At 42.5% G+C, this 25,400-nt stretch overlaps 1 protein-coding gene across 18 annotated transcripts in view; it reads left to right on the top strand.

Annotated features, from left to right (window-relative positions):
• The first annotated feature begins 9,166 nt into the window (after window positions 1-9,166).
• The window catches only part of LOC124041292 (baculoviral IAP repeat-containing protein 6-like), a 157,885-nt gene continuing 141,651 nt past the window's right edge, over window positions 9,167-25,400 (top strand). For 14 of the 18 annotated variants that reach the window (XM_046358716.1, XM_046358717.1, XM_046358724.1 and 11 more), the window contains exons 1-9: window positions 9,168-9,812; window positions 14,636-14,817; window positions 18,179-18,316; window positions 23,028-23,221; window positions 23,384-23,504; window positions 23,799-23,881; window positions 24,583-24,805; window positions 24,963-25,129; window positions 25,250-25,308. In XM_046358716.1, the coding sequence (XP_046214672.1) occupies window positions 9,602-9,812; window positions 14,636-14,817; window positions 18,179-18,316; window positions 23,028-23,221; window positions 23,384-23,504; window positions 23,799-23,881; window positions 24,583-24,805; window positions 24,963-25,129; window positions 25,250-25,308 (1,378 nt within the window). In that variant the 5' untranslated portion in view covers window positions 9,168-9,601. Of the gene's footprint in view, window positions 9,813-14,635; window positions 14,818-18,178; window positions 18,317-23,027; window positions 23,222-23,383; window positions 23,505-23,798; window positions 23,882-24,582; window positions 24,806-24,962; window positions 25,130-25,249; window positions 25,309-25,400 lie in introns of all 18 variants that reach the window. The other 4 variants (XM_046358720.1, XM_046358726.1, XM_046358732.1 and 1 more) reach the window with 2 other exon arrangements.

The following is a 25,400-nucleotide window of genomic DNA, read 5'->3' as shown; positions in this document are numbered from 1 at the left end:
CTAATAGCGTTTCAAACATCACTCGCTCTGAGACTTGGAGTAGTTACTCTCCTTGCTCTGCATGGGTAATGCTGCTTCGAGGGTGGCTGTTGTCGTTATGTTCCTGGTTCGAGCCCAGGTAGGAGCGAGGAGAGGGACGGAAGCTATACTGTTACACTGGCAATACTAAAGTGCCTATAAGAACATCCAATAGTCAAAGGTTAATTAAATACAAATGGTATAGAGAGAAATAGTCCTATAATAACTACAACCTAAAACTTCGTACCTGGGAATATTGAAGACTCTTGTTAAAAGGAACCACCAGCTTTCATATGTTCTCATGTTCTGAGCAAGGAACTTAAACGTTAGTTTTCCTACATGGCACATATTGCACTTTTACTTTCTTCTCCAACACTTTGTTTTTGCATTATTTAAACCAAATTGAACATGTTTCATTATTTATTTAAGGCTAAATTGATTTTATTGATGTATTATATTAAGTTAAAATAAGTGTTCATTCAGTATTGTTGTAATTGTCATTATTACAAATACATTTTTTTTTTAATCGTCCGATTAGTCGGTATCTGCTTTTTTTGGTCCTCCAATAATCGGTATTGTTATCGGCGTTGAAAAGGTGCAATAAAATAGTTGATTTGGGAAGTTGTCAATGCTGAAGTGTTAAGAGATGGGAACTTGTTGGTGTTCTGTACGGCTCAGAGGGAAGAAGCTCTCATAGTGAAGCAAATAGGGAAGTGTAAGGTGGTGTCGAGCAGTTGGACTGATCAAGCAGGGAAGCTGTGGATTAAAGGGGTGACAACAGGTGTACCTGTGAGTGTCAGCACTAAAGAGGTAACCGACAACTTGAGAGAAGGTGTTCTAGTGAATGTTCAAAGATTGCAAGCAATAAGGGATGGAGTGAGGGTAGATAGCCTGTCAATTCTCTTTCACTTCAAGGGCAGGGTACTGCCAAGTAAAGTAACCATGGGATATGAGTTATTATGTGAGGGCTTATGTACCCAAAGCCTTTAAAATGTTATAACTGCCAGAGGTTTGGGCATCTGGCAGCAGCCTGTAAAGAGAAAGAAGTGTGACGTGTGGAGGGGAGCATGAGTATAGGAAGTGTGGGGATGGTGTACAGCCAAAGTGCTGCAGCGGTGGGGGTGCTCTTGGTATGGCATATTTTGGGTGTGGGGCAATGAAGCAGGCAGTGGAAGTGCCACAAGTGAGAATGGAGAGAAGGGTGTCATATGCTGAGGCATTAAGGGTGGTCTAGGTCCAGGGATATACAGGTTCAAGGGAGAGATGGGTAGAAGCCTCTAGATCGGGGACTACGGGGCAGGTGGGTGGAGGCATGCTATACATAGACAAGAGAAAGCTGCTTGCCTTTCATAGCAGGAACTATCAACAGCACTGCTAAAGTGGAGTCTAAAACAGAGAGGATTCAGCTAATAGTGAAAGTGGCTGGGAGACATCTGAGTATGACAGGGTTGACATGGGAAAAGGTTTGAGATGACCTCAATCAGCAAAGGCTGGAGTCATGTATTACTGGATCTTAGTTATGGTGGTAATGCTACAATGGATTGCTCGAAGCCTGTTGGCTAATGGGCAGGCTAATGGTGTCATGTTTTGTCTTATATTGTCTTGTCATTTTGCTTTCCCTTCTGTTCGTTTTCCCCCTGCTGGTCTTATTAGGTTCGTTCCCTTTTTTCTCTCTCCCTCCCTCTCTCTCTTCTCTCTATCGTTCCGTTCCTGCTCCCAGCTGTTCCTATTCCCCTAATCAATCATCTAATCTTTTCACACCTGTTCCGTATCTTGCCCTCTGATTAGAGTCCCTATTTCTCCCCTTGTCTTCCGTTTCTGTCCTGTCGGATCCTTGTATATTGTTCGCCGTGCTGTGTCTTTGTCTCGCCCTGTCGTGTCTTGTTTCCCTCAGATGCTGCGTGTGAGCAGGTGTCTGAGTCTGCTACGGTCGGTGCCTTCCCGAGGCAACCTACAGTTTATGGTCGAGTCTCCAGTCTGTCCTCGTCACTACGAGTGGAATTAGTTTTTTATGTTTTGTTTTCTGCTCTGATTTGTCTAAGAGTATTGCCTATTTCCTTTACTGGAATAAAGACTCTGTTTTCGCCAAGTCGCTTTTGGGTCCTCATTCACCTGCATAACAAATGGGCAGTTCATTGTGGATATGCCAGCTAAGCGTGATTTGTGTACAGGAAACATGGCTCAAACCAAGGTTATCATATAGGGATATGTAGTGGTTTGTAGGGACAGAGGTGTATGGGGAGAATGTGCAACCTTCATAAAGCAAGGACTTTCTTACAGGATACTTGGCAAAGGTATTGAACAGGAATATGTGGTGGTGGTGTGGCTGAGAGGAGGGATGCTGGTGGTAGTGAACTACTTTAATCCGTGTCAGATATTGAACTTGGAAGTGCTGAAGAGTGTGGAGGGCCAGGATGGAAGTAAGGTAATGTGGTGTGGGGATTTGAATTCCCACAACATGCTCTGGGGGAGGGGCGACGGATGGATGGTAATGGCCAAGTTATGGAAAATCTAATAGATATGAAAGATCTGGTGTGCCTGAATGATGGCCGAGGGACCAGGATTGATGTAGCCTCAGGGAATGAGTCTGCCTTGCACCTCACTCTGGTATCTAGTGTGATGGCAGGAATCTGTGAGTGGGCGGTATGGGAGGAGTCGACAGTAGGGAGTGATGATTACCCCATATTATTCACAGTAGGCCAGTGGGAGGAAGAGGTGTCAGTAGATGGAGTAGGCCCCTACTCCACCACTAAAACATATCTACAGTACTAAATCCATGTGTATGTATGGTGCATATGTTATTGTGTGTGTGTGCATGTGTCTGTGCCAGTGTTTGTGTTGCTTCACAGTCCCCGCTGTTCCATAAGGTGTTTTTTTCAAATCAAATTTTACTGCTTGTGTCAGTTCCTTGATGTGGAATAGAGTTCCATGTTGTCATGGCTCTATGTAGTACTGTGCGCCTCCCATAGGCTGTTCTGGACTTGGGGACTGTGAAGAGACCTCTTGTGGCATGTCTTGTGGGGTATGCATGAGTGTCCGAGCTGTGTGCCAGTAGTTTAGACAGATAGCTCGGTGCATTCAACATGTCAATACAAATACAAGCAGTGATGAACTCAATCTTTCGTCCACTTTGAGCCAGGAGAGATTGACATACATATTATTAATGTTAGCTCTCTGTGTACATCCAAGGACCAGCCGTGCTGCCCTGTTCTGAGTCAATTGCAATTTTCCAAAGTCCTTTTTTTGTGGCACCTGACCACACGACTGAACAGCAGTCAAGGTGCGACAAAACTAGGGCCTCTAGGACCTGCCTTGTTGATAATGTTGTTAAGAAGGCAGAGCATCGCTTTATTATAGACAGACTTCTCCACATCTTAGCTACTACTGCATCAATATGTTTTGACCATGACAGTTTACAATTTAGGGTTACTCCAATCAGTTTAGTCATCTCAACTTGCTCAACTTCCACATTATTTATTACAAGATATTGTTGAGGTTTTAGTGAGTGTTTTATTCCAAATACAATGTTTTAGAAATATTCAGGGATAACTTATTCCTTGCCATCCACTCTGAAGCTAATTGGAGCTCTTTGTTGAGTGTTGCAGTCATTTCAGTCGCTGTAGTAGCTAACGTGTACAGTGTGTAGTCATCCGCATACAAAGACACATTGGCTTTACTCAAAGTCAGTGGCATGTCGTTAGTAAAAATTGAAAACACATGGAAACCATAGCTGTGTTTGAATACCCATACTAACATACTGTATGCTACATACTTAATGAGTATATACTAAATACTATAAATGAACGGTATCCTTTCATTTGAGCGTACTAGAGCTTCAACTGTCTATCATAAATTGATGATGTTGCTATGCAACCTCTTGTTGGCTTGTTCAATAACAAATTACTAGCTAGACATTTTGCGATTTCGGGCGTGTTCTTAAATTAAATCCGGAATGCCAGAGTGCGCTCTGGGCGTTCGTAAATTCAGAGCTTTGTCAGATTGTCTGTTTGTAAATTCAGAGCGTTTCTCTCTCTGAGCGCACACTGGACGTTCTGGCCGAGGAGTAGGGTTGATCCGAGCATTCTGGCCTCACAACGGCAGTCAAGCACCCACGCTAACTGGCTAACGTTGGCTAGCTTGCCAGCTACTTCCAGACACAAATGAGAGAACACCTCACTCTGACTATTTTAATCGCCCAAGCAAGAGCTGGTTAGGCAGCTTTCGTGTTATCCAGAGCGTCGGTGACTGTAACTGTGCTGCTGGCAATATTTTTTTAGCTGACGTTTACTGACACCGGCCATATTCAATGTGTTGTGAGTTGGTAAATTAATCAGTTATTCTGCGCTCTGGTATGTCCATTGAGAATGCACAATCACTATACCACTTAGCTAAGCTAAGAAGGACAGGAATAATCAAGTCAATAAACATTGGGTAGTTAGATAGCATATAGTTAATATACTGACACGTTTGGTGTATTATGAGCCAACTAAAGTTAGGTAGTTAGCTAACATACCGGAACATAATGCTGTAATGATAAGCAATGTGGTTCGTTAGGATAGTGTAGCTAACACATTTCGGGCAACATAACGTGTAAGGTAAGCCAAAAGAGCTTTAGAATTAGATATATTTGATATTAATGTTCCACTTTGTGGAGGTGAGGCCAAATGTTAGATCAGACCTGTTTTGATAGATGTGTGGAAGATGAGATTGGACTCGGAGCCCCCTTATTTAACCTTTATTTAACCAGGTGTAGCTCCCATCAGTAACCACGAGCACAACCGTTCCTTGATTTTAACTGGCGGCTTTATTCTGTAGTTTTAGTCAGAATTATCACCTTCCGTGAGAACTATAAAGTAAATGAAAAATACAGTTAAGCACACTCTTACAACCTTATCTTACGAGTGACTTATTAGCTTGGTATAACTCTTAAGTGCTTACATACATAACAGTTTAACCGGCGTTATAACCGGTTCAGATTAAACACATGAATAAAGGAACAAATACCCCATTGGCTGCTTATTACAGAAGGGAGGAAATCAAACTTCACACTTATTATTCCTGGCATGAATTCACACTTCATCCTAACATACACTCTTCAACCTTTATGAACTACACCCGATGACATGAAAACTTAGTTAACGCAGCGCAGGATTGCCTTCCCTCCAAAAGTGTGTTGCTACAATAAGGATCCCCGATACAACAGTATTAGCTACGTAGTTCCGCTTGTATTATCATTTCCCCCGCACAGCGGACACATAAACAATTCAAACAAAAGACAACGACATAACCTGTAAGTCTAACTGTCAGTTACACCAGGTAGGCAAGTTGAGAACAAGTTCTCATTTACAATTGTGACCTGGCCAAGATAAAGTAAAGCAGTTCGACAGATACAACGACACAGAGTTACACATGGAGTAAAACAAACATACAGTCAATAATACAGTATAAACAAGTCTATATAAGATGTGAGCAAATGAGGTGAGAAGGGAGGTAAAGGCAAAAAAGGCCATGGTGGCAAAGTAAATACAATATAGCAAGTAAAACACTGGAATGGTAGATTTGCAATGGAAGAATGTGCAAAGTAGAAATAAAAATAATGGGGTGCAAAGGAGCAAAATAAATAAATACATAAAATACAGTAGGGAAAGAGGTAGTTGTTTTGGCTAAATTATAGGTGGGCTATGTACATGTGCAGTGATCTGTGAGCTGCTGTGACAGTTGGTGCTTAAAGCTAGTGAGGGAGATAAGTGTTTCCAGTTTCAGAGATTTTTGTAGTTCGTTCCAGTCATTGGCAGCAGAGAACTGGAAGGAGAGGCGGCCAAAGAAAGAATTGGTTTTGGGGGTGACTAGAGAGATATACCTGCTGGAGCGTGTGCTACAGGTGGGAGATGCTATGGTGACCAGCGAGCTGAGATAAGGGGGGACTTTACCTAGCAGGGTCTTGTAGATGACATGGAGCCAGTGGGTTTGGCGACGAGTATGAAGCGAGGGCCAGCCAACGAGAGAGCGTACAGGTTGCAATGGTGGGTAGTATATGGGGCTTTGGTGACAAAACGGATTGCACTGTGATAGACTGCATCCAATTTGTTGAGTAGGGTATTGGAGGCTATTTTGTAAATGACATCGCCAAAGTCGAGGATTGGTAGGATGGTCAGTTTTACAAGGGTATGTTTGGCAGGGATGCTTTTTTGCGAAATAGGAAGCCAATTCTAGATTTACCTTTGGATTGGAGATGTTTGATATGGGTCTGGAAGGAGAGTTTACAGTCTAACCAGACACCTAAGTATTTGTAGTTGTCCACGTATTCTAAGTCAGAGCCGTCCAGAGTAGTGATGTTGGACAGGTGGGTAGGTGCAGGTAGCGATCGGTTGAAGAGCATGCATTTAGTTTTACTTGTATTTAAGAGCAATTGGAGGCCACGGAAGGAGAGTTGTATGGCATTGAAGCTTGCCTGGAGGGTTGTTAACACAGTGTCCAAAGTAGGGCCAGAAGTATACAGAATGGTGTCGTCTGCGTAGAGGTGGATCAGAGACTCACCAGCAGCAAGAGCGACCTCATTGATGTATACAGAGAAGAGAGTTGGTCCAAGAATTGAACCCTGTGGCACCCCCATAGAGACTGACAGAGGTCCGGGCAGCAGACCCTCCGATTTGACACACTGAACTCTATCAGAGAAGTAGTTGGTGAACCAGGTGAGGCAATCATTTGAGAAACCAAGGCTGTCGAGTCTGCCGATGAGGATGTGGTGATTGACAGAGTCGAAAGCCTTGGCCAGATCAATGAATACGGCTGCACAGTAATGTTTCTTATCGATGGCGGTTAAGATATCGTTTAGGACCTTGAGTGTGGCTGAGGTGCACCCATGACCAGCTCTGAAACCAGATTGCATAGCAGAGAAGGTATGGTGAGATTCGAAATGGTTGGTAATCTGTTTGTTGACTTGGCTTTCGAAAACCTTAGAAAGGCATGGTAGGATAGATATAGGTATGTAGCAGTTTGGGTCAAGAGTGTCCCCCCCTTTGAAGAGGGGGATGACTGCAGCTGCTTTCCAATCTTTGGGAATCTCAGACGACACGAAAGAGAGGTTGAACAAGCTAGTAATAGGGGTGGCAACAATTTCGGCAGATAATTTTAGAAAGAAAGGGTCCAGATTGTCTAGCCCGGCTGATTTGTAGGGGTCCAGATTTTGCAGCTCTTTCAGAACATCAGCTGAACGGATTTGGGAGAAGGAAAAATGGGGAAGGCTTGGGCGAGTTGCTGTTGGGGGTGCAGTGCTGTTGACCGGGGTAGGGGTAGCCAGGTGGAAAGCATGGCCAGCCGTAGAAAAATGCTTATTGAAATTCTCAATTATGGTGGATTTATCAGTGGTGACAGTGTTTCCTATCTTCAGTGCAGTGGGCAGCTGGGAGGAGGTGTTCTTATTCTCCATGGACTTTACAGTGTCCCAGAACTTTTTTGAGTTAGTGTTGCAGGAAGCAAATTTCTGCTTGAAAAAGCTAGCCTTGCCTTTTCTAACTGCCTGTGTATAATGGTTTCTAGCTTCCCTGAACAGCTGCATATCACGGGGGCTGTTCGATGCTAATGCAGAACGCCATAGGATGTTTTTGTGTTGGTTAAGGGCAGTCAGGTCTGATGAGAACCAAGGGCTATATCTGTTCCTGGTTCTAAATTTCTTGAATGGGGCATGTTTATTTAAGATGGTTAGGAAGGCATTTAAAAAAATATATCCAGGCATCCTCTACTGACGGGATGAGATCAATATCCTTCCAGAATACCCCGGCCAGGTCGTTTAGAAAGGCCTGCTCGCTGAAGTGTTTCAGGGAGCGTTTTACAGTGATGAGTGGAGGTCGTTTGACCGCTGACCCATTACGCTGACCCATTACGGATGCAGGCAATGAGGCAGTGATCGCTGAGATCTTGATTGAAGACAGCAGAGGTGTATTTAGAGGGCAAGTTGGTTAGGATGATATCTATGAGGGTGCCCGTGTTTAAGGCTTTGGGGAGGTACCTGGTAGGTTCATTGATAATTTGTGTGAGATTGAGGGCATCAAGTTTAGATTGTAGGATGGCTGGGGTGTTAAGCATGTTCCAGTTTAGGTCGCCTAGCAGCACGAGCTCTGAAGAGAGATGGGGGGCAATCAGTTCACATATGGTGTCCAGAGCACAGCTGGGGGCAGAGGGTGGTCTATAGCAGGCGGCAACGGTGAGAGACTTGTTTTTAGAGAGGTGGATTTTTAAAAGTAGAAGTTCAAATTGTTTGGGTACAGACCTGGATAGTAGGACAGAACTCTGCAGGCTATCTTTGCAGTAGATTGCAACACCGCCCCCTTTGGCAGTTCTATCTTGTCTGAAAATGTTGTAAGCCAGGATTCAGACACAGCTAGAACATCCGGGTTGGCATAGTGTGCTAAAGCAGTGAATAGAACAAATTTAGGGAGGAGGCTTCTAATGTTAACATGCATGAAACCAAGGCTATTACGGTTACAGAAGTCGTCAAAAGAGAGCGCCTGGGGAATAGGAGTGGAGCTAGGCACTGTAGGGCCTGGATTCACCTCTACATCGCCAGAGGAACATAGGAGGAGTAGAATAACGGTGCGGCTAAAAGCAATAAGAATTGGTCGTCTAGAACGTCTGGAACAGAGAGTAAAAGGAGGTTTCTGGGGGCGATAAAATAGCATCAAGGTATAATGTACAGACAAAGGTATGGTAGGATGTGAATACAGTGGAGGTAAACCTAGGAATTCAGTGATGAAGAGAGAGATATTGTCTCTAGAAACATCATTGAAACCAGGAGATGTCATTACATGTGTGGGTGGTGGAACTAATAGGTTGGATAAGGTATAGTGAGCAGGACTAGAGGCTCTACAGTGAAGTAAGCCAATAAACACTAACCAGAAGTTTTAGAAGTTTGTAGGGCTCTTTTTTATTTTCTCAGAATTACGGAGTTAGGTAGGAGGATTTAGAAATATGGAACTAATATTGTAAACCGTGATTGACCACACACTCCACCATAGTAGGTGGCGGCATGCACCTTTCACGTTTGTTTGCGAACCGCCATTGTATAGAAGAAGAAGGCCCACAGTACAGTAGATGGCGGTAATGCACCATAATGTTGGATGCCGATAAACACCATGGAAAACGAAGAAGGCCGCCTCTATTCTAGTCTGAGCGCAAACATACTGTCTTTCTGTCTGTGGGAGTCACAACAAACACAATTTACAGTGGGGTAGTAGTAACATTCACAAACAGATGTCATCCAAAGATATTATCTGTCTGGATTCTGGAGTCAACCTAAGAACATCAACATCGCAGTGCCCTTTCTGGTATCGCGTGATGGTCAAGCACTACGCTTGTTCCGTTTACCTGACGTCCATCTGACAGAGCGACGCTCGGCTCGTAGCTTTCTCAGTACTGATGGTGAATTGCTACTGCTGTGGTAACGGGCGGAGGAGCAGAAGCCGCAGAAGAGTCAGCAGTAGTAGAGGAGCGGTAGTTTGGAATTCAGCTTTTACACGTATTAATCTTACTCGTATCAACGAAGCTCCCTAAAAACACACAGAAGGGAAGGGAAAATTTAAGAAAGATGGCGGCCGCGGCCTCGCCGGGCTCCTGCTCGTCCACCTCCTCAGATTGGATTGTACTGAGAGACGGTTGCCGTCGTTGCGACGAGGAGGGCCTGAGAAGCCTTTCCTACCACCCGGCCCTTAACGCTATCTTGGCGGTTACTAGCCGGGGGAGTATCAAAGTAATCGACGGCACATCAGGGGCTATTCTCCAAGCCTCGGCCTTGCACGGTAAGTCAGGGTACAGGGGCTAAGTAGCTGTTTCAACAAACGTTAGGTAGTTAGCTAATGTTTAACGTTGAATTATTTTGACAATCACATCAGTTAACCTGGGGTTGGTTAGCTAGCCGTAGTTAGCAAATTAAATAACGTTAGAACGTGAATTCTGACGTTTAGCTAAAGTACAGATTCACGGAACAATTTGTTAGATCCGATTCCTAACAATAACTTGCATAACCAAGTAGCTAGCTAACGTTAGCTACCTTACTTTCTAACTACATTTGACTAGAGTTACATCAAAGATACTGGCAGTGGCAAACTAGCTTCTAGCTGTGGTTAACTATAGTAGATATCTACATGTCTTGACTCTTTCTGTCAAGACAGTTCACTAACGTTACTTAACTAATTAACAATCTAACTGGCTTACTGAATTTACGTGTAACGATGTATTATGAAAACAGCTCATCAGCTAGCTGGCTAAGCTAGCGAACCCGCTAACAGTATCTAACGTTTCATGTCAACATTCAATCAATCGTTATTAATAATCCGCATATTGTAGTGCGATTTAACTAATTAACGTTATTGCGTTAGCCAAGTAACTTCCGTACTGTATATCCATCACATCATTACGCCATGTTTGGGTAACATGTAGTTGGCTAGCTAGCAAACTAGATAATCAGCGGTAGCTTGCGAACTAATTGTGATGACACGAGTAACTAGTAGCTAATAACGTTAGTCAAGTAGCTAAGCTGTCAAGTTCAAAGATGATCACCCAGCCGTGATGTGGTGTCGCAGTAAATGTTCTTAACAAGCGTGTTAGCAATAACTAGTTTGTTGCAGAACGTTTATCTAGCTAGCGCTAGTTGGTTATGACGTGATGTTGCTATTCGTACTAGTACTAGGCATAAAGAGAAAGTATGCAATGCCTGTTGGCAATCTAGCTAACTAATAGTGTTGTAGCTCACAGCTGTACAATTTTGGAAGGACATGGCAGGCGATAGAGAACCTAAACCCACGCTGATTTAATTTTAACAGTTTGTTTGACGATGTCAAACAATGAACATTATTGGCGTTTGTTCCATAACGTGACTCGCCATCTGTAGCTAAATTGAATCCAATGAGCAAAAACACCTGGGTTTATTTTGATGCCTTTCGTCTATCGTTAGCTACAAACTGAATCAATTTGCCGAATTGAAGCTCTTCTCTGTTTTATGACTTTGTGTTCACTTCAATGTGTAATGTGCTGTAAAATCACTTCACTCAATGACTTCCCTCTTAGCATATGCACTTAGCTTTTTATTTATGAATCTATTTTAACATTGCAGTTGGGACATCGCCAAGTTCTGAGTGGATGTGTTTATCTCCTCTTATGTGTTTGGGTATGCAGTGTGCTGTACTGACTGTTTACAATGTGTGTGTGATATGCATTAATATAAAGTTTACATCCTGGATGGACAAAGTTACATTTTATTCTATGACTCTTTTACTGGAGGTAAAAAAAGGACACATGCTAGCATGTGGAGCGGCAGGTAGCCCAGCCCAGTGGTTAGAGCTTGGGGCCAGTAACTGAAATGTTGCTGATTGAATCCCTGAGCTGACAAGTAAAAAATCTGTAGTTCTGCCCCTGAACAAAGCACTGTTCCTAGGCAGTCATTGTAAATAAGAATTTGTTCTTAACTGACTTGCCTAGTTAAATATATATATATATATATACATTTAACCTTTATGTAACCGGCTGTCAATGACATGTACCTGAGTCTACTTGCTAGTTGAGCCAAATAGCAGTACAAAGAATAACATATTTGCAACTATTAGGCTGTTGGTGGACTGGTATGTTTTTAGTCTTATCGACCAGTTGACTAAATGGGGTCAGCCCTAATTTTCACTGAGGGTAATTGGTATATGATGATGAATTCCATTATGAAAGTTAGATTAAGTTAACTTTAACAGCCCACTTCATCTAGGTGGCCCTAAAAGTCATATCGTCATCCAGTATAGTTACTACAGTGCATTTGGCATGTAGCCTATATTTTGGCATGTTTATGCACCACTGGCATGAACAAATCTTCAGACTTGTCCATTGCTATCAGAACTAAATAGCGGTCTGTTTTTTTCCATCTGATTAATAGACTACATGCTATTGGTCCCAGAGTTGACAGACAGCAGTAGCATTTATTATCAAAGAAAATGACACAGCAGTGTACATGTGACAAATTTGTATTCTCTAGAAATGAGGCATTCTATTATTATTCCTTGTACTGCTATTTGGTCTTTGACAGCCGGTTCTCTTTCGAGGCCAACTATGCAGCATCTGTTAACACACTGTGTTGTTGACAGTAAATAATGTGACTGACAACACAGCAGTTCAGAGATATGCTACAAGTGAATTTGAGTTGTAGGCAACATGCAGTTTTCCAATTTGATAATGTTTGTCCTGTGGACTGCTCCTTGGCAGAGGACAGAATTGGATGACGACCAAAGATATAGCATCTCTAGCAAACTAGATGGCTCAAAGGTGCGACAATTTTGCTCACATACGTGCCTAATATTTTTCTGTGCTACCTGGGAACAACAAAGTGTGTAGAAAAAAAATTGCCCAGATGATAATTGTTGCAATGATTACTTCACTGTACCACAGCCTCTGAGTGCCATGGAGAAAACACTGAGCACAGATTCATAACCGTCATACTTGCACCATCGCTACAAAGAAAATGGCTTGTTAGCTCAAATATTTTTCATTGTGCTCCTAAATTTCTTTGTGCACACTTACATTTTTCAACTTACGCACACGTGCTCCTTGTAAAAAAAATATATATATATTTTTTAAGTCTGCATACAGCCCTGGCTGAAAATGGATGTCTTGACTTTGGGTCATATGGTTTGGGTGAATACTACATTAGTGAAGCTGTCGGTTTTGACTAGCAGAAGTTAATTTGTAGCAGGTTAGGAGAGTTTACACAGGTTAGGATAATTAACATGGCAGGTGATTCTGAGCAAGACAAGTGTGGTCATCTGCCATAATTGACAGATTTTTTATTTATTTATTTTACCTTTATTTCACCAGGTAGGATAGTTGAGAACAAGTTCTCATTTGCAACTGCGACCTGGCCAAGATAAAGCATAGCAATTCGACACATACAACAACACAGAGTTACACAAGGAATAAAGAAAACATAGTCAATAATAATACAGTAGAACAAAAGAAAACAAAAAATCTATATACAGTGAGTGCAAATGAGGTAAGTTGAGGCAATAAATAGGCCATGGTGGCGAAGTAATTACAATATAGCAATTAAACACTGGAATGGTAGATGTGCAGAAGATGAATGTGCAAGTAGAGATACTGGGGTGCAAAGGAGCAAGATAAATAAATAAATACAGTATGGGGATGAGTTAGGTAGATAGATTGGCTGTTTACAGATGGGCTATGTAAAGGTGCAGTGATCTGTGAGCTCCTCTGACAGCTGGTGCTTAAAGCTATTGAGGGAGATGTGAGTCTCCAGCTTCAGAAATCTTTGCAGTTAGTTACAGTCATTGGCAGCAGAGAACTGGAAGGAAAGATGACCAAAGGAGGAATTGTCTTTGGGGGTGACCAGTGAGATATACCTGCTGGAGCGCGTGCTACGAGTGGGTGACCAGTGAGCTGAGATAAGGCGGGGCTTTACCTAGCAGAGCCTTGTAGATAATCTGTAGCCAGGGTTTGGCGATGTGTATGAAGCGAGGGCCAACCAACGAGAGAGTACAGGTCGCAATGGTGGGTAGTGTATGGGGCTTTGGTGACAAAACGGATGGCACTGTGATAGACTGTTTGTTGAGTAGTGTTGGAGGCTTTTTTATAGATGACATCACCAAAGTCGAGGATCGGTAGGATGGTCAGTTTTATGAGGGTATGTTTGGCAGCATGAGTGAAGGATACTTTGTTGCGATATAGGAAGCCAATTCTAGATTTAATTTGGGATTGGAGATGCTTAATGTGAGTCTGGAAGGAGAGTTCACAGTCTAACCAGACACCTAGGTATTTGTAGTTGTCCACGTATTCTAAGTCAGAGCTGTCCAGAGTAGTGATGCTGGACGGGCGAGCAGGTGCGGCAGTGATCGGTTGAATATCATGCATTTAGTTTGACTTGCTTTTAAGATCAGTTGGAGGCCACAGAAGGAGAGTTGTATGGCATTGAAGCTCATCTGGAGGTTATTTAACACAGTGTCCAAAGAGGGGACAGAAGTATCCAGAATGGTGTCGTCTGCGTAGCGGTGTACCAGAGAATCACCAGCAGCATGAACAACATCATTGATGTATACAGAGAAGAGGGTCGTGATGTAGTTGAACCAGGTTGAATTATCCTGCCTAACACTATCATTTTACATTACAGCATGGAATGAAGTGGTAATAACAGTTAAAGTCTATAGGGGTGTCTGAGAAATGTTTTCATTGTAACTAACATAACAGTTTTAATAGTAAGTTATCCAATAGGGCAATACATTCATTTTTGAGGAGACTGTGTAATTGAAATATAAACAACACAAGTTCTGTAAATTGTTTAGGCTTCACATGCATATGCATTTTTTTTTATTCCCGAACTGCAACACCTCGTAAAGCCTTGATTGTTTCTTGATGCTGCATCATGCCAAACAATGATGCATATCCATTTGTTTTCAGTCAGGATGCCCATGAGATTATTGACTGTAACTAGCAACTTGCAGTTTACCTCATCAATATTTCAAAAACTAAATTAAAAGATTTAGGCTATTTTAGTATCTGATTTACATGATAGGACAGCAAAAGTCCAGTCTTAGTGGCTAAACAACTCTTAACACCCTGATATTTGTGTTCCTAGCTAAACCTGGAGGCCGTGTTAGGTGTCAGTACTTCCCTGCGGTAGACAAGGTCCTCTTCGTGGACGACTATGCAGTGGGCTGCAGAAAGGACTTGAACGGCATCTTGCTGCTGGACACAGCCCTGCAGGCCCCCGTGGCCAAACCAGAGGACATGGTCCAGCTTGAGCTGCCTGTCACAGAGGTAAGAGAGCTTGCTAGTCAGCCACCGACACATGACACAAAACACACTTAAACTGGAAGTGTGCTCATAGCACTCGCTAAAGTTGGCTTTTAAACCCATTGACATAGAATCGCTGACATTAATATCATATATGCCATTTAGCAGACGCTTTTATCCAAAGCGACTTACAGTCATGTGTGCATACATTCTACGTATGGGTGGTCCCGGGGATCGAACCCACTACCCTGGCGTTACAAGCGCCATGCTCTACCAACTGAGCTACAGAAGGACCACACCTCATAGCATAATTGATGAACATTGTTCATGTTGGAACTGTTCTATCACCAATTTCACAACCATAGCGGATGCTAGTATGTTTCTAAGCCTGTGGCGATCATGTCTAAATATCAATTCAGTAGTAATACTTACTACTAATAATATTAATACTTTAATATGTTTACATGGTATTACAGTACAACACACAATGAACAACAATTATTGATGTTCAAAAACATTTAGTGCTACTTTAGCTGATTGTGATCTTACCTTTGTTTTTAATATCTATTTTTTACTGTTGTGAGTGCAAATTAGGACACAGGTATCGATCGTTTGAATATGTCCCACTACTGCAAGCATTGTTTACCTTGCTCTAAAATCACACAAACCTGACGACAGGCATGTTTAGTAATGTAGAAAAACTGGTCCACTGTGAGAGCGCACATGCTAACTGTGGAGAATCCACCACTCCTGTTAATTTGTTTTAATGAGTGTGACAATTCTTGGCCTGTGCAAGTTCCTCAGACTTTCATGTAAATCTTGCACCTCGTTAGGAGATTTGCAGAAACATTTGAGTGCGACTATAAAGTTAGGACTCGGTCATTATGTCCCCAAAATAATTAATGACTGTGTGCATCTTTTTTTTCATTGTCTATCTCTGGCTGTCGTATCTGTAGGACCTGGTTACATAACATTTCTAAATTGAACTGTTTGAACACATCGTTTTCCCCTCTGGTTATTCAATATAGCCTACAGACAGGTACAATTGGACCCATTGTGGTATCCCAACCGTTTCTTGAAAAGGCATGCGCAAAGAGACCGCTATTTAAAATTTAATTGAAAGCCTTGTTGTTTCTATTGCTGAGTTGCCAATACATTGTAATTGTATAATTTATTAATGTAGGCTACTATTAGGGATGTGAACGGCAGGTGAAATTTTGTCCCGAAGACAAACTTTCGTTAACGTTGTGAATCATGTGCATTTGCGACTCTCAACTCTCCCATGTTTCACGAGCTGAAATAAAATATTCTTGAAATTTTCCATACGCACAAAAAGCTTATCAAAGAGCACGCTCATCACACAGGTGCACCTTGTGTTGGGTGCAATAAAAGGCTACTCTAAAATGTGCAGTTGTCACACAACAGAATGTCAGATGTTGAGGGAGTATGCAATTGGTATGCTGACTGCAGTAATGTCCACCAGAGCTGTTGCCAGAGAATTGAATGTTCAATTCTCTACCATAAGCCGCTTTCAATGTTGTTTTAGAGAATTTGGCAGTATGTTTAACCGGCCTCACAACTGCAGACCACATGTAACCATGCCAGCCCATAAATGGACTGGTGATTTTAAAATAGCGATATGTGTTCCAACCATGAGCTTTAGTGTTGGAATAATAGACATGTCTCGTTTATTTGGTTATTTTTTGCCAGCTGCTATACTTTGCCATGTACAATAGGTTAAACCCCCCCCAGGCAGAAACATTATTTTGATGAAGACAAATAGCCTATTCATTATTCTAGGGGCCTACTTTGTTTCATGTTTAACAAAAGCCTGCCCATGAAGTTTAATCTTACACTCTAATGCTGTTAACTGTATGTCTAAACTCCCATTATACAGGTAATAACACCCTGTGGAAATGGGAGTAAACAGTGAAGTGTTATTGAGACACGTTTCAGTAGCTGTGAGGCTCAAATAGCACTAGCAGCCTTTCATTTAAGGGGGAAAAAATTAACAACTACCTAACAAGGCTATAACATTAGTAAGAACCGACATGCATCTTTCTAATTATTTGCCACGGATATGAGGCGCTCATCAGTGCAGATTAAAGAAATGATTGCAGTTGATACGGAGCCATCGTCAATGGTTTACTTGAGTTGTGAGGTAATTTCTTAAAGATTAAATTTAGTTTAAACGTTCACACCCATGAATTTGACCAGGCACTGGAAACTGTTACCCTTTGCCTGATAAACACTGGCCGACATTCTTTAATTAATTATTTATTTAAACAGTTTCTTGTCATACCAGCCCATCAAAATTCACAGTGAGGTTAGCCAGATCGTTGTAACCCTTGACTGTTGCAAACCCGTTGGTTTCAAAGCAAGGCTTACTTTACTTTATGACCTTTGTCTGTTTTATATGTGCCCCATGTCTAAATCATTACAGGCAGCAGGCCTATGTACTCAGACATATCCCCTCGTCATTCCTCTGAGAGACTGAAGATGTTTTAATCATCACACCACAGGCGCTTTGTAGATCTGAGCACACTCTGCCTGTTTCCCAGGATTAGTTGCACCTCACAGCCAAGACCATGTTTTGTTCCTCATTGAAATGCTCTGAAGGTGTCCCAATATTGATATTGGCTGCATGCCAGTGCATGTGCCCCGATGTTTTACTGGACGGGCAAGAGTTGCCTTATGTTATAATATTTAGTAAAATTGTTTTATTCTTAGACGCCCCTTTCCCACCCTGTTGCACAGCTAATTTGCATTTGTTGACCCACCTGCTGAGTGGAGTATCTATTTTTTTTCCTTCCCAGTCCTTGCATTTGTAGCTCAGTCTATGAATTTGACCGTGGTTACATGGCATGGTCAGACTGGTTGAAATGATAACCCCTGTGGGCTGCTGCCCTCTGTGGGTATGGCTGTGTGTACTTTGTGCTGCCAGTATTATTGATCTGCCCAGGCTGTTCCTCCTCTCCTGCAGCAGTCTGTTACTGTTAACTCCCACCTGCCTGTCTGCTTTGTCCTCTCTGTGATCTGCCCATTTCTCCAAGGCTCTATCTAATGAGTATTGACTGCATCTCCATGTCAGCTAGCAGTGGATAATGTTGCATTAGAAGTTATTCAGGAAAATCAATCGTATTACTAGCAAGCCTAGTGAGTTTTACAAGACAATGAGAACAATGTTTTTTAATGTAACATTTGTGAATGGTTTATGTAATTTGAGATCTGAATGGTGACTCATAGACTCTAATGAGTCAACAACTTCAACAACAATTGGCATACGACCTTGTGTAAAAAGGTCTTGGTTCCATCAGTGAACCCATTGTGTCTCTACCCCTTGTACTATGGTGTGAGTGTGGATCTCTGTGTATGTTCCCTGCAGGCTCAGCAGATGCTATCTGCCTGCCTGGAGAAGGTAGATGTGTCAAACACGGAGGGCTACGACATCTTCATCGCTCAACTCAAAGAAGGACTGAAGAATACCTCACACGAGACTGCAGCCAATCACAAAGTGGCCAAGGTGAGTCACACTCAGTGCTCTGGGAGGAGGTGAACCGTGTCACAACTTGCCTACTAACCCATTTTCATGTTGTGCTGTTATGGTGTTTTCTGCTATGTCTTTCCACTGCAGATTGTCAGAATTGTCACAGATAATAGTGTTAGACAAATGCACCAAGCAGGTTCACTTCAGTTGTCTAACATAACACATCGCTGTTTGTACTGTGACACCGCAAGTCATCAATCACCTGTTAGATAGCCAGAGGTTGAACAAGTTTGTTCATTGACTGTGCAGCAGTGCAAACATTAGGAAATGTGCTTTTGATTATTAAAAACTTGCCAGCTCTTATTAGTAGGGCTGACAGTCAGTTAGTGTTATTCTGCTCGCAGCAGTCAGACTTACACAAAAATGCATTCAGTTTAATGTATAGTGTGCATAGCTCGTTGACACATTCTAATCCGTGCTATGCTAGGGACCTGATAGAGCAGTGTCTGCTGCTGGGCCAGAGCTGTCATCTCCTGTGGCTGAGGTGTTGCTCAGATATAACAGCTCTCACGCCAGGGAATGCCAGTTCTTCAGCAGTGTGTAGCAAAGTCAAAGGAGACTAAAGAGAATGCTATTTTAATTAAAAGGCACTGAGGGATTGAAATGGGAATGCTAATTTGAGGTATTTAGTCTAGGCCTATATGGTGTCTAGGGCCGTGACGGTCATGACATTTTGGGTGACTGTTATTGGCCAAATGAGTGGTCACAGCAATTTGGTTACCTTTGTTTTTTAACAACTTTTAAAAAACTAATTTTGTCCTCTCATCTGCTCCTGACTGCATATGTTGCCATAGAAATGTAATGAATAGAACGGGCGTCCCCGTTCAAGTCAATGATCCTATAATGGGTGGACTGGCGGCCATTGCTAAGTGGAGCTTTTGGGCCAAAGCAGGAAGTAAAATCAGGAAGTTTACCTAGGGCTCTAAATTGATATATGTTTAGTTGGTAGCACTCCCAATTAAAAAAAAAATAAGAGGGGGAAAAAAGAAACATACAAAATAAGGTAGGAGCACCACATGAAATGTAACTGATTGAGATACAGCCTATATTGGGTCTATATGAATTCTAGCTACTTTTTGTTGTGCCCGACAAACACATTTGTTACGCTGTAAATGTATTCGTTTATTATAAAGACTAAAATGTTGACACAATTACCTGTCAATGAAATGAGTCATTTGTGGAATATTAGGTTTGTACATCGAGTAAAAGCACTATTTTGGTCAATTACACTGAATTTAAAAATAAATAAATCATAATAATCAGGATTGTAATGACATCGTGTTCATTGCTATGATCATTGATCTCCTGAAGAAGATATCCCTTTTCTTTTCGGTTTGTGCCCCCAAATGTTTGGATATACTGGTAAAGTTACCAGGTTGTTAGCTAGTTAGCCAAGGAGGTACCATGACTGAACAAAGTGTAAACAAATGGTTACTGATGCGCGAGTAGTTTTAGAATGGCCAATGAGATGGTTTAGGGATGTAAAAGCGGCAATCCGATATTGGATCAAAATGTTGCGCCGGTAATATGGGTCAGATCTTTAAAAGCAAGCCGTGTACGCTGTAACAGTTGTGCAACCATGACCCTAACAAATCTGCACTTAGTTGTTTCTGAGTGCCCTAGAGAAACCAGCATCTGGGATATTTAGTTCATAGTCACACAGTGCTCCCAAAATAAAACTAGTAGCAGAGCCAAATATTTTCTTGCATATGTGACCAACTTGGTCACACTTCAGTGCACTGAGAGTTCCCATCAATATGTTTTGTGATTTGTTCATTCAACATACATTACAAAAAATACATCCCATTGCATGAGCCACAAGTTATCATTTGAATGAAAATGATGCACTACCCTGAAAATGATTGAATCACAATACCAGGCAGCCATTGCAAGTGTACCCATGAGTTTACCAGTCAAATTGCCGGTGTTAGAGGTTCATAGCCTTTTTTAATTCATTCTATTTTTATGCGACGCAACTGCACGGGTGCCCGGCCGTCTTTCTGTTCCACACAAAAAAATGGTAAATGTTCATGAAGTTTTATTTTCATGACTGTTTATCGTTAACTGTCGATGACAAGTTATACGGTGATTGTGCCAGCCCTAATCGTGTGATTTGTAATTTGGTAGCCTTCTGCTTTCCTTGATATTGTGTTGCTCTGTGGATGGATAAGTGCGGTTTTGGTTCTAGCAAAAACAGTGATTCTTCAATCGGATTATAATTTCCCCACACACTCCCAAACCAGTTTCCTTTATGTTCAGTGCAGGTCTAACAAAGAGGAAAGACTGTGGTTGTGTGACATTGCGTTTGTCTCTTTGATTATGCGTACATGCCCTCTCTTTCAGTGCCGGTGAGATCCTGAGACCTGACTGCAGTCTGCGACAAAGAGCAGAAACTGCAGACCTCATCGGCATATTTAATAGCCAGAGCAGGGGGACGAGCACCGCTTCTGTCCCAATGCCCACTCTCCACTCTGTGTAATTGAACCTGGGCTAAAACAAATCAGAATTTCAATCTTAAAATCACCCCCACCTCCCTCGATGCATAGAGTTTGGCCAGAAAGCTATCGGTGTGTAATGTGAAAGCCAAGGCACTGGGAATTCCCTATTTACTCACCCCTTTACTTACTACTCCAGAATTGGATGTGTATCTCCTGGTATGTGCTGGGCTGCCAAAGGCTGAGGACGCTGCCTTATCACTGCCTCTGTGGGCCTCCCTGCCAGTGTGCTTCTGCAGCAAACCATCATCCATTACACTGACTCCAATTGGAGTCCAATCTGCTAGTCACTGGTGGATGGTGAGGCTGGTCCAAGTTCAACATTAGCCTTTGACTCCCCACGTGTGACACACTCGATGTCTAATATATATGCGTCCTGCCTGCCATAAAACGCCCACAAGAAAAGGATAATTTGTTCTTACACAATTTTTAATGAATATCTTAGTTTATAAATCCACTTCCGTCTCACCATTGTCCTCTGCCTTACCCTCGTATATTGTTGTGTTCCTGCCATGCAGCACAACACCCGCCCTTTGGCTATGCTCCAAAGATTTTTAAACACACCTCTATGTAGAGAGATTAAGCTCTCACTCACATAGGACTGGGTGACCTACTAGTTCAGTCTTATTTAACAGGGATGTGTGTATCTTTGCAAGATAATCTTGTTCTATAACCAGTGAGTTACTCCAGACTAGGGCAAATGTTCCATTTCAAGAATAAATAACTTTTCTCCTGGGTAACGTGGTATTTCCCGCCAAAACAGGAAGTGTCGTTCTAAAGCATGTAATTCTAAAGCAAGAGTCATCGATAATCTTGCAAGGTTTGGTTTTATGATAGTTAAATAAATCAACACCTGACAAAGTAGAATGTTGGACAAATACACTTAGGCTAGCATACATCTGGCTGCAGGGTAGCTAGTGGTTAGAGAGTTGGACTAGTAACCGAAAGGTTGCAAGTTCAAATCCCCCAGCTGACAAGGTACAAATCTGTCATTCTGCCCCTGAACAGGCAGTTAACCCACTGTTCCTAGGCCGTCATTGAAAATAAGAATTTGTTCTTAACTGACTTGCCCAGTTAAATAAAGGTAAAAAAAAAATAATATATATATATATATATAGCCACGGCATAAAATACATTTAAATGGCAACATAAACTTTGTGTTGACGTTGAAGAAGACGCCCAGTAGGCTACGAGCTGAGAAGGGATCTGTGCAGCACAGTGGAGGAAGTGAGGAAGATTGCACATAACTTTAGCAAGTCTGAGGTCTGTGATGGAAGAGTGGGAAGGGGCTCATGTTCAAATTGGACTGCAGCACACGTTTGGAACAGTCTGGCCGATATGGTAGATGTGTGTACCGCAATACTGTCTGCAATAGCATGGTAGGAGAAGCTGTCGCTCGCGGCAATTTCTGCTCAAATTTCATCCAGTGCCTACATCGCCTTGAGGTAAGACTGCATCGTTCTAGAACGTTTTGCCACTAAACCCCCCTGTTCTCTTGCTGAAGCCCCCTCTACACTTGCATTGCAACACTTGCATGGGTGTAGTTCCGGATGAAACATGCTCCAATTTTGCCCTTGCAGATGTAGTTTTTTCCCTCGTGGCATTAGTTTTATTGAAGCTTTAAGCAGGTGAGTTAATAAAAGTAGGTAGGCCTACCCTACAGTGTGAAGCCAGATTAAGACATTGCATATAACAGTTCCGTTTCACATAACGCTGTTCATATAAATGTTATATTGTAAAATACCAGATTATTTATCCCGGGGAATGGGTTTGGTAGGGAACTCTCTGAAGTCTCTAACTCTGTTCCCACTATTAAACCCTACCCCAGACATGACTCTGTTTACTCATGCACATTATTTTACCACTGGTTCCATAGCTTCCATTGCTGAGAACCATGGCAGAAGAATCCTCTCCACTGGCCTTCAGCGCCAACCAGCACTCTGTTACATCAAAAAATGTCATTTTGCGCCCAGCGATTTATCTTGATATACTGTGACGTACCTATATTGTGAATGTTTTTTTTTCTTCTCTCCCTTGTATTAAAATAAATACACCAAGTTCTGATATTGGAATTTTCCCCAACGTCCAACCTCTTTTCCTTCTGAACTCACAATCATGTAACCATCCACTTCTGTCCCAATAATGAATTTTCACTTTCCAACTGACCTCTCACACTGTCTGTCCCTCTCCAGTGGGCAACAGTGACGTTTCATCTTCCACACCATGTGCTAAAGTTGGTCGCCAGTGCCATCGTGACTGAGCTGAAGAAGATCAACCAGAACGTCGCTGCCTTGTCTGTGGCCTCGTCCATCATGGACAGGCTCTCCTACCTCTTACCAAGTGCACGGCCTGAGCTGGGGGTGGGCCCAGGGCGCTCTGTAGATAGGTGAGCAGGACCTTAAACCATGACAAACCTCATAATGCACCAGAGGTGTTAAAATGACTCAAATAACCTCATCTCCCCAATACCAATCAGATGTATTTCGTTCCTTTTGTTTTGCCTGTATTTCTGTATTGACAAGTTTGACCCTTGCGGTCTGTCTTTCAGATCATTGATGTACAGTGAGGCAAATAGGAGAGAAACGTTCATGTCGTGGCCCCATGCCGGGTACAGGTGGGCACAGCCTGACCCCATGGCCCAAGCAGGATTTTACCACCAGGTAGGCAGTGTAAGGACACCACCTCTCTCATCATCTCTCCCTCTAATGCTTGCATAGTGAAGAAAAATGTACATTTCATCCTCCAATTACATGTTTATCATGAACGCGCACACTAGTTTGCATGCCGTTTGACACCCAAGTTGCTGCATGGCACATTATTGCTGATGCAGTATATAGTCATAATATTCCTGTACATAAAGTGTAAAAGATTAGCTTTTTAAATGTTTATTGTGTATGGCTGAGCCTCATGATGCTTGGCTTGGAGTTCCTTCTTGTTGTGAAATTCCTTTTCTCTCTTTGCAGCCTGCCTCTACCGGTGATGACAGGGCAATGTGTTTCACATGCAGTGTCTGCCTAGTGTGTTGGGAGCCCACTGATGAACCATGGTGAGTCACTCATTAGTGCTGAGCGATTAACCAACATTTTGTTCATTTTGGGGATTATAATAGAATTTAGGTTCAATTACTTGAATTCATTGATTTCGGGGATGTTTTTGTTGTCTTAACGACTCGTTCTCTAGAGAGAAATCCAATCATTCACAAGTGAAATCAACTCTTGAGCTATGTGAGATGCTGGTGCTGTAGTTTTTATTAAGCAAATATTCAGCATAGTTCAGCGCAGAAAGGTGGTAATTAACTACAGTCACCATAATCCATTGCACCATTTTTTTCAGTCTCGGACACGGTTCAGAGGGGAAGAGGTGAAGCGAGAGGTTACACTCAACAAAATCTGTCTAAAATAATCCCAATGCATTTCTATTGGTTTATTTTGGACCTAACCTTGCCTTTGGGACAACGACTCCCATTCTTAGGGCGGAGGCATGAGCATCTCGTCATTACAGATCTCTGGACGGGCACTTTTAAAAAGCTCTAAAATCATTGTAATGTCATTATTTTATATAGCCTTTTAATGCATTTAAAACAAATCTCAAACCGTGACTACTTTTAAATAATGTAACTGAAATGGAACCGACCAAAAAAAACTACTAATCGCTCAGCTCTCTCTCTCACACACCACAGAACATTCAGATCGCACATTCATTTACCTCTAAACAACATAATGAACATGACCTCCGCCTTCTCGTCAGGTCCGAGCACGAGCGTCACTCCCCCAACTGTCCGTTTGTGAAGGGTGAGCACACCCAGAACGTGCCCCTGTCCGTCACGCTGGCCACCAGCCCCGCCCAGTTCCCCACCCCCGACGTCTCAGATAAGATCGCCTGCTACGGCTTCGGCAGCTGCCCCCACTTCCTGGCAGCCGCCACAAAGCGTGGCAAAATCTGCATCTGGGACGTGTCCAAGCTCATGAAGGTAAGGCTGCGCGGCGTGGTGGGAAACATGATACAGTGATGACAACATACATAAAACTTATGAAGGCATGAATAACTAATACATGTATCTCTATGTGCCTGTTGTTATTTCTCATGTTTGATTTGACGATTCATGATTGTTTTTGCTTTCCCTTCAGGTGCACTTGAAATTTGAAATCAACCCCTACGACCCGGCGATCCTGCGACAGCTGATTCTGTCTGGGAGCGAGCAGGCCCTGGGGACCCAGGAGTCCAGGAGGCCCACCTTAGCCTGGCTAGAGGACTCCTCAAGCTGCTCAGACATACCAAAACTAGAGGGGGACAGGTACAACTGGACACACTCTATGCACACCTAGTCAATGAAAGTTTAAATGGAGTTGTGTTAAGTGTATGTGTAAAATAAAGGAAATCTGTTAGGACCTCTTTTTCTTTGTCTCTCTGCCAGTGATGACCAGTTGGAGGACTCTGACAGTGAAGAGCATTCCAGATCAGAGTCCGTGACGGGTATGAAGTCAATCTTCAAATCTTCTTATTCTTTTGGTCCGTAGACTACTATCTAGGTATCCATAAGATGGCCTATCGCATTTATTTGTGTC

Source organism: Oncorhynchus gorbuscha, linkage group LG08, assembly GCF_021184085.1.
Source record: "Oncorhynchus gorbuscha isolate QuinsamMale2020 ecotype Even-year linkage group LG08, OgorEven_v1.0, whole genome shotgun sequence".
Lineage (NCBI taxonomy): Eukaryota > Metazoa > Chordata > Actinopteri > Salmoniformes > Salmonidae > Oncorhynchus > Oncorhynchus gorbuscha.
This window is presented reverse-complemented; position numbering and strand designations above follow the sequence as displayed.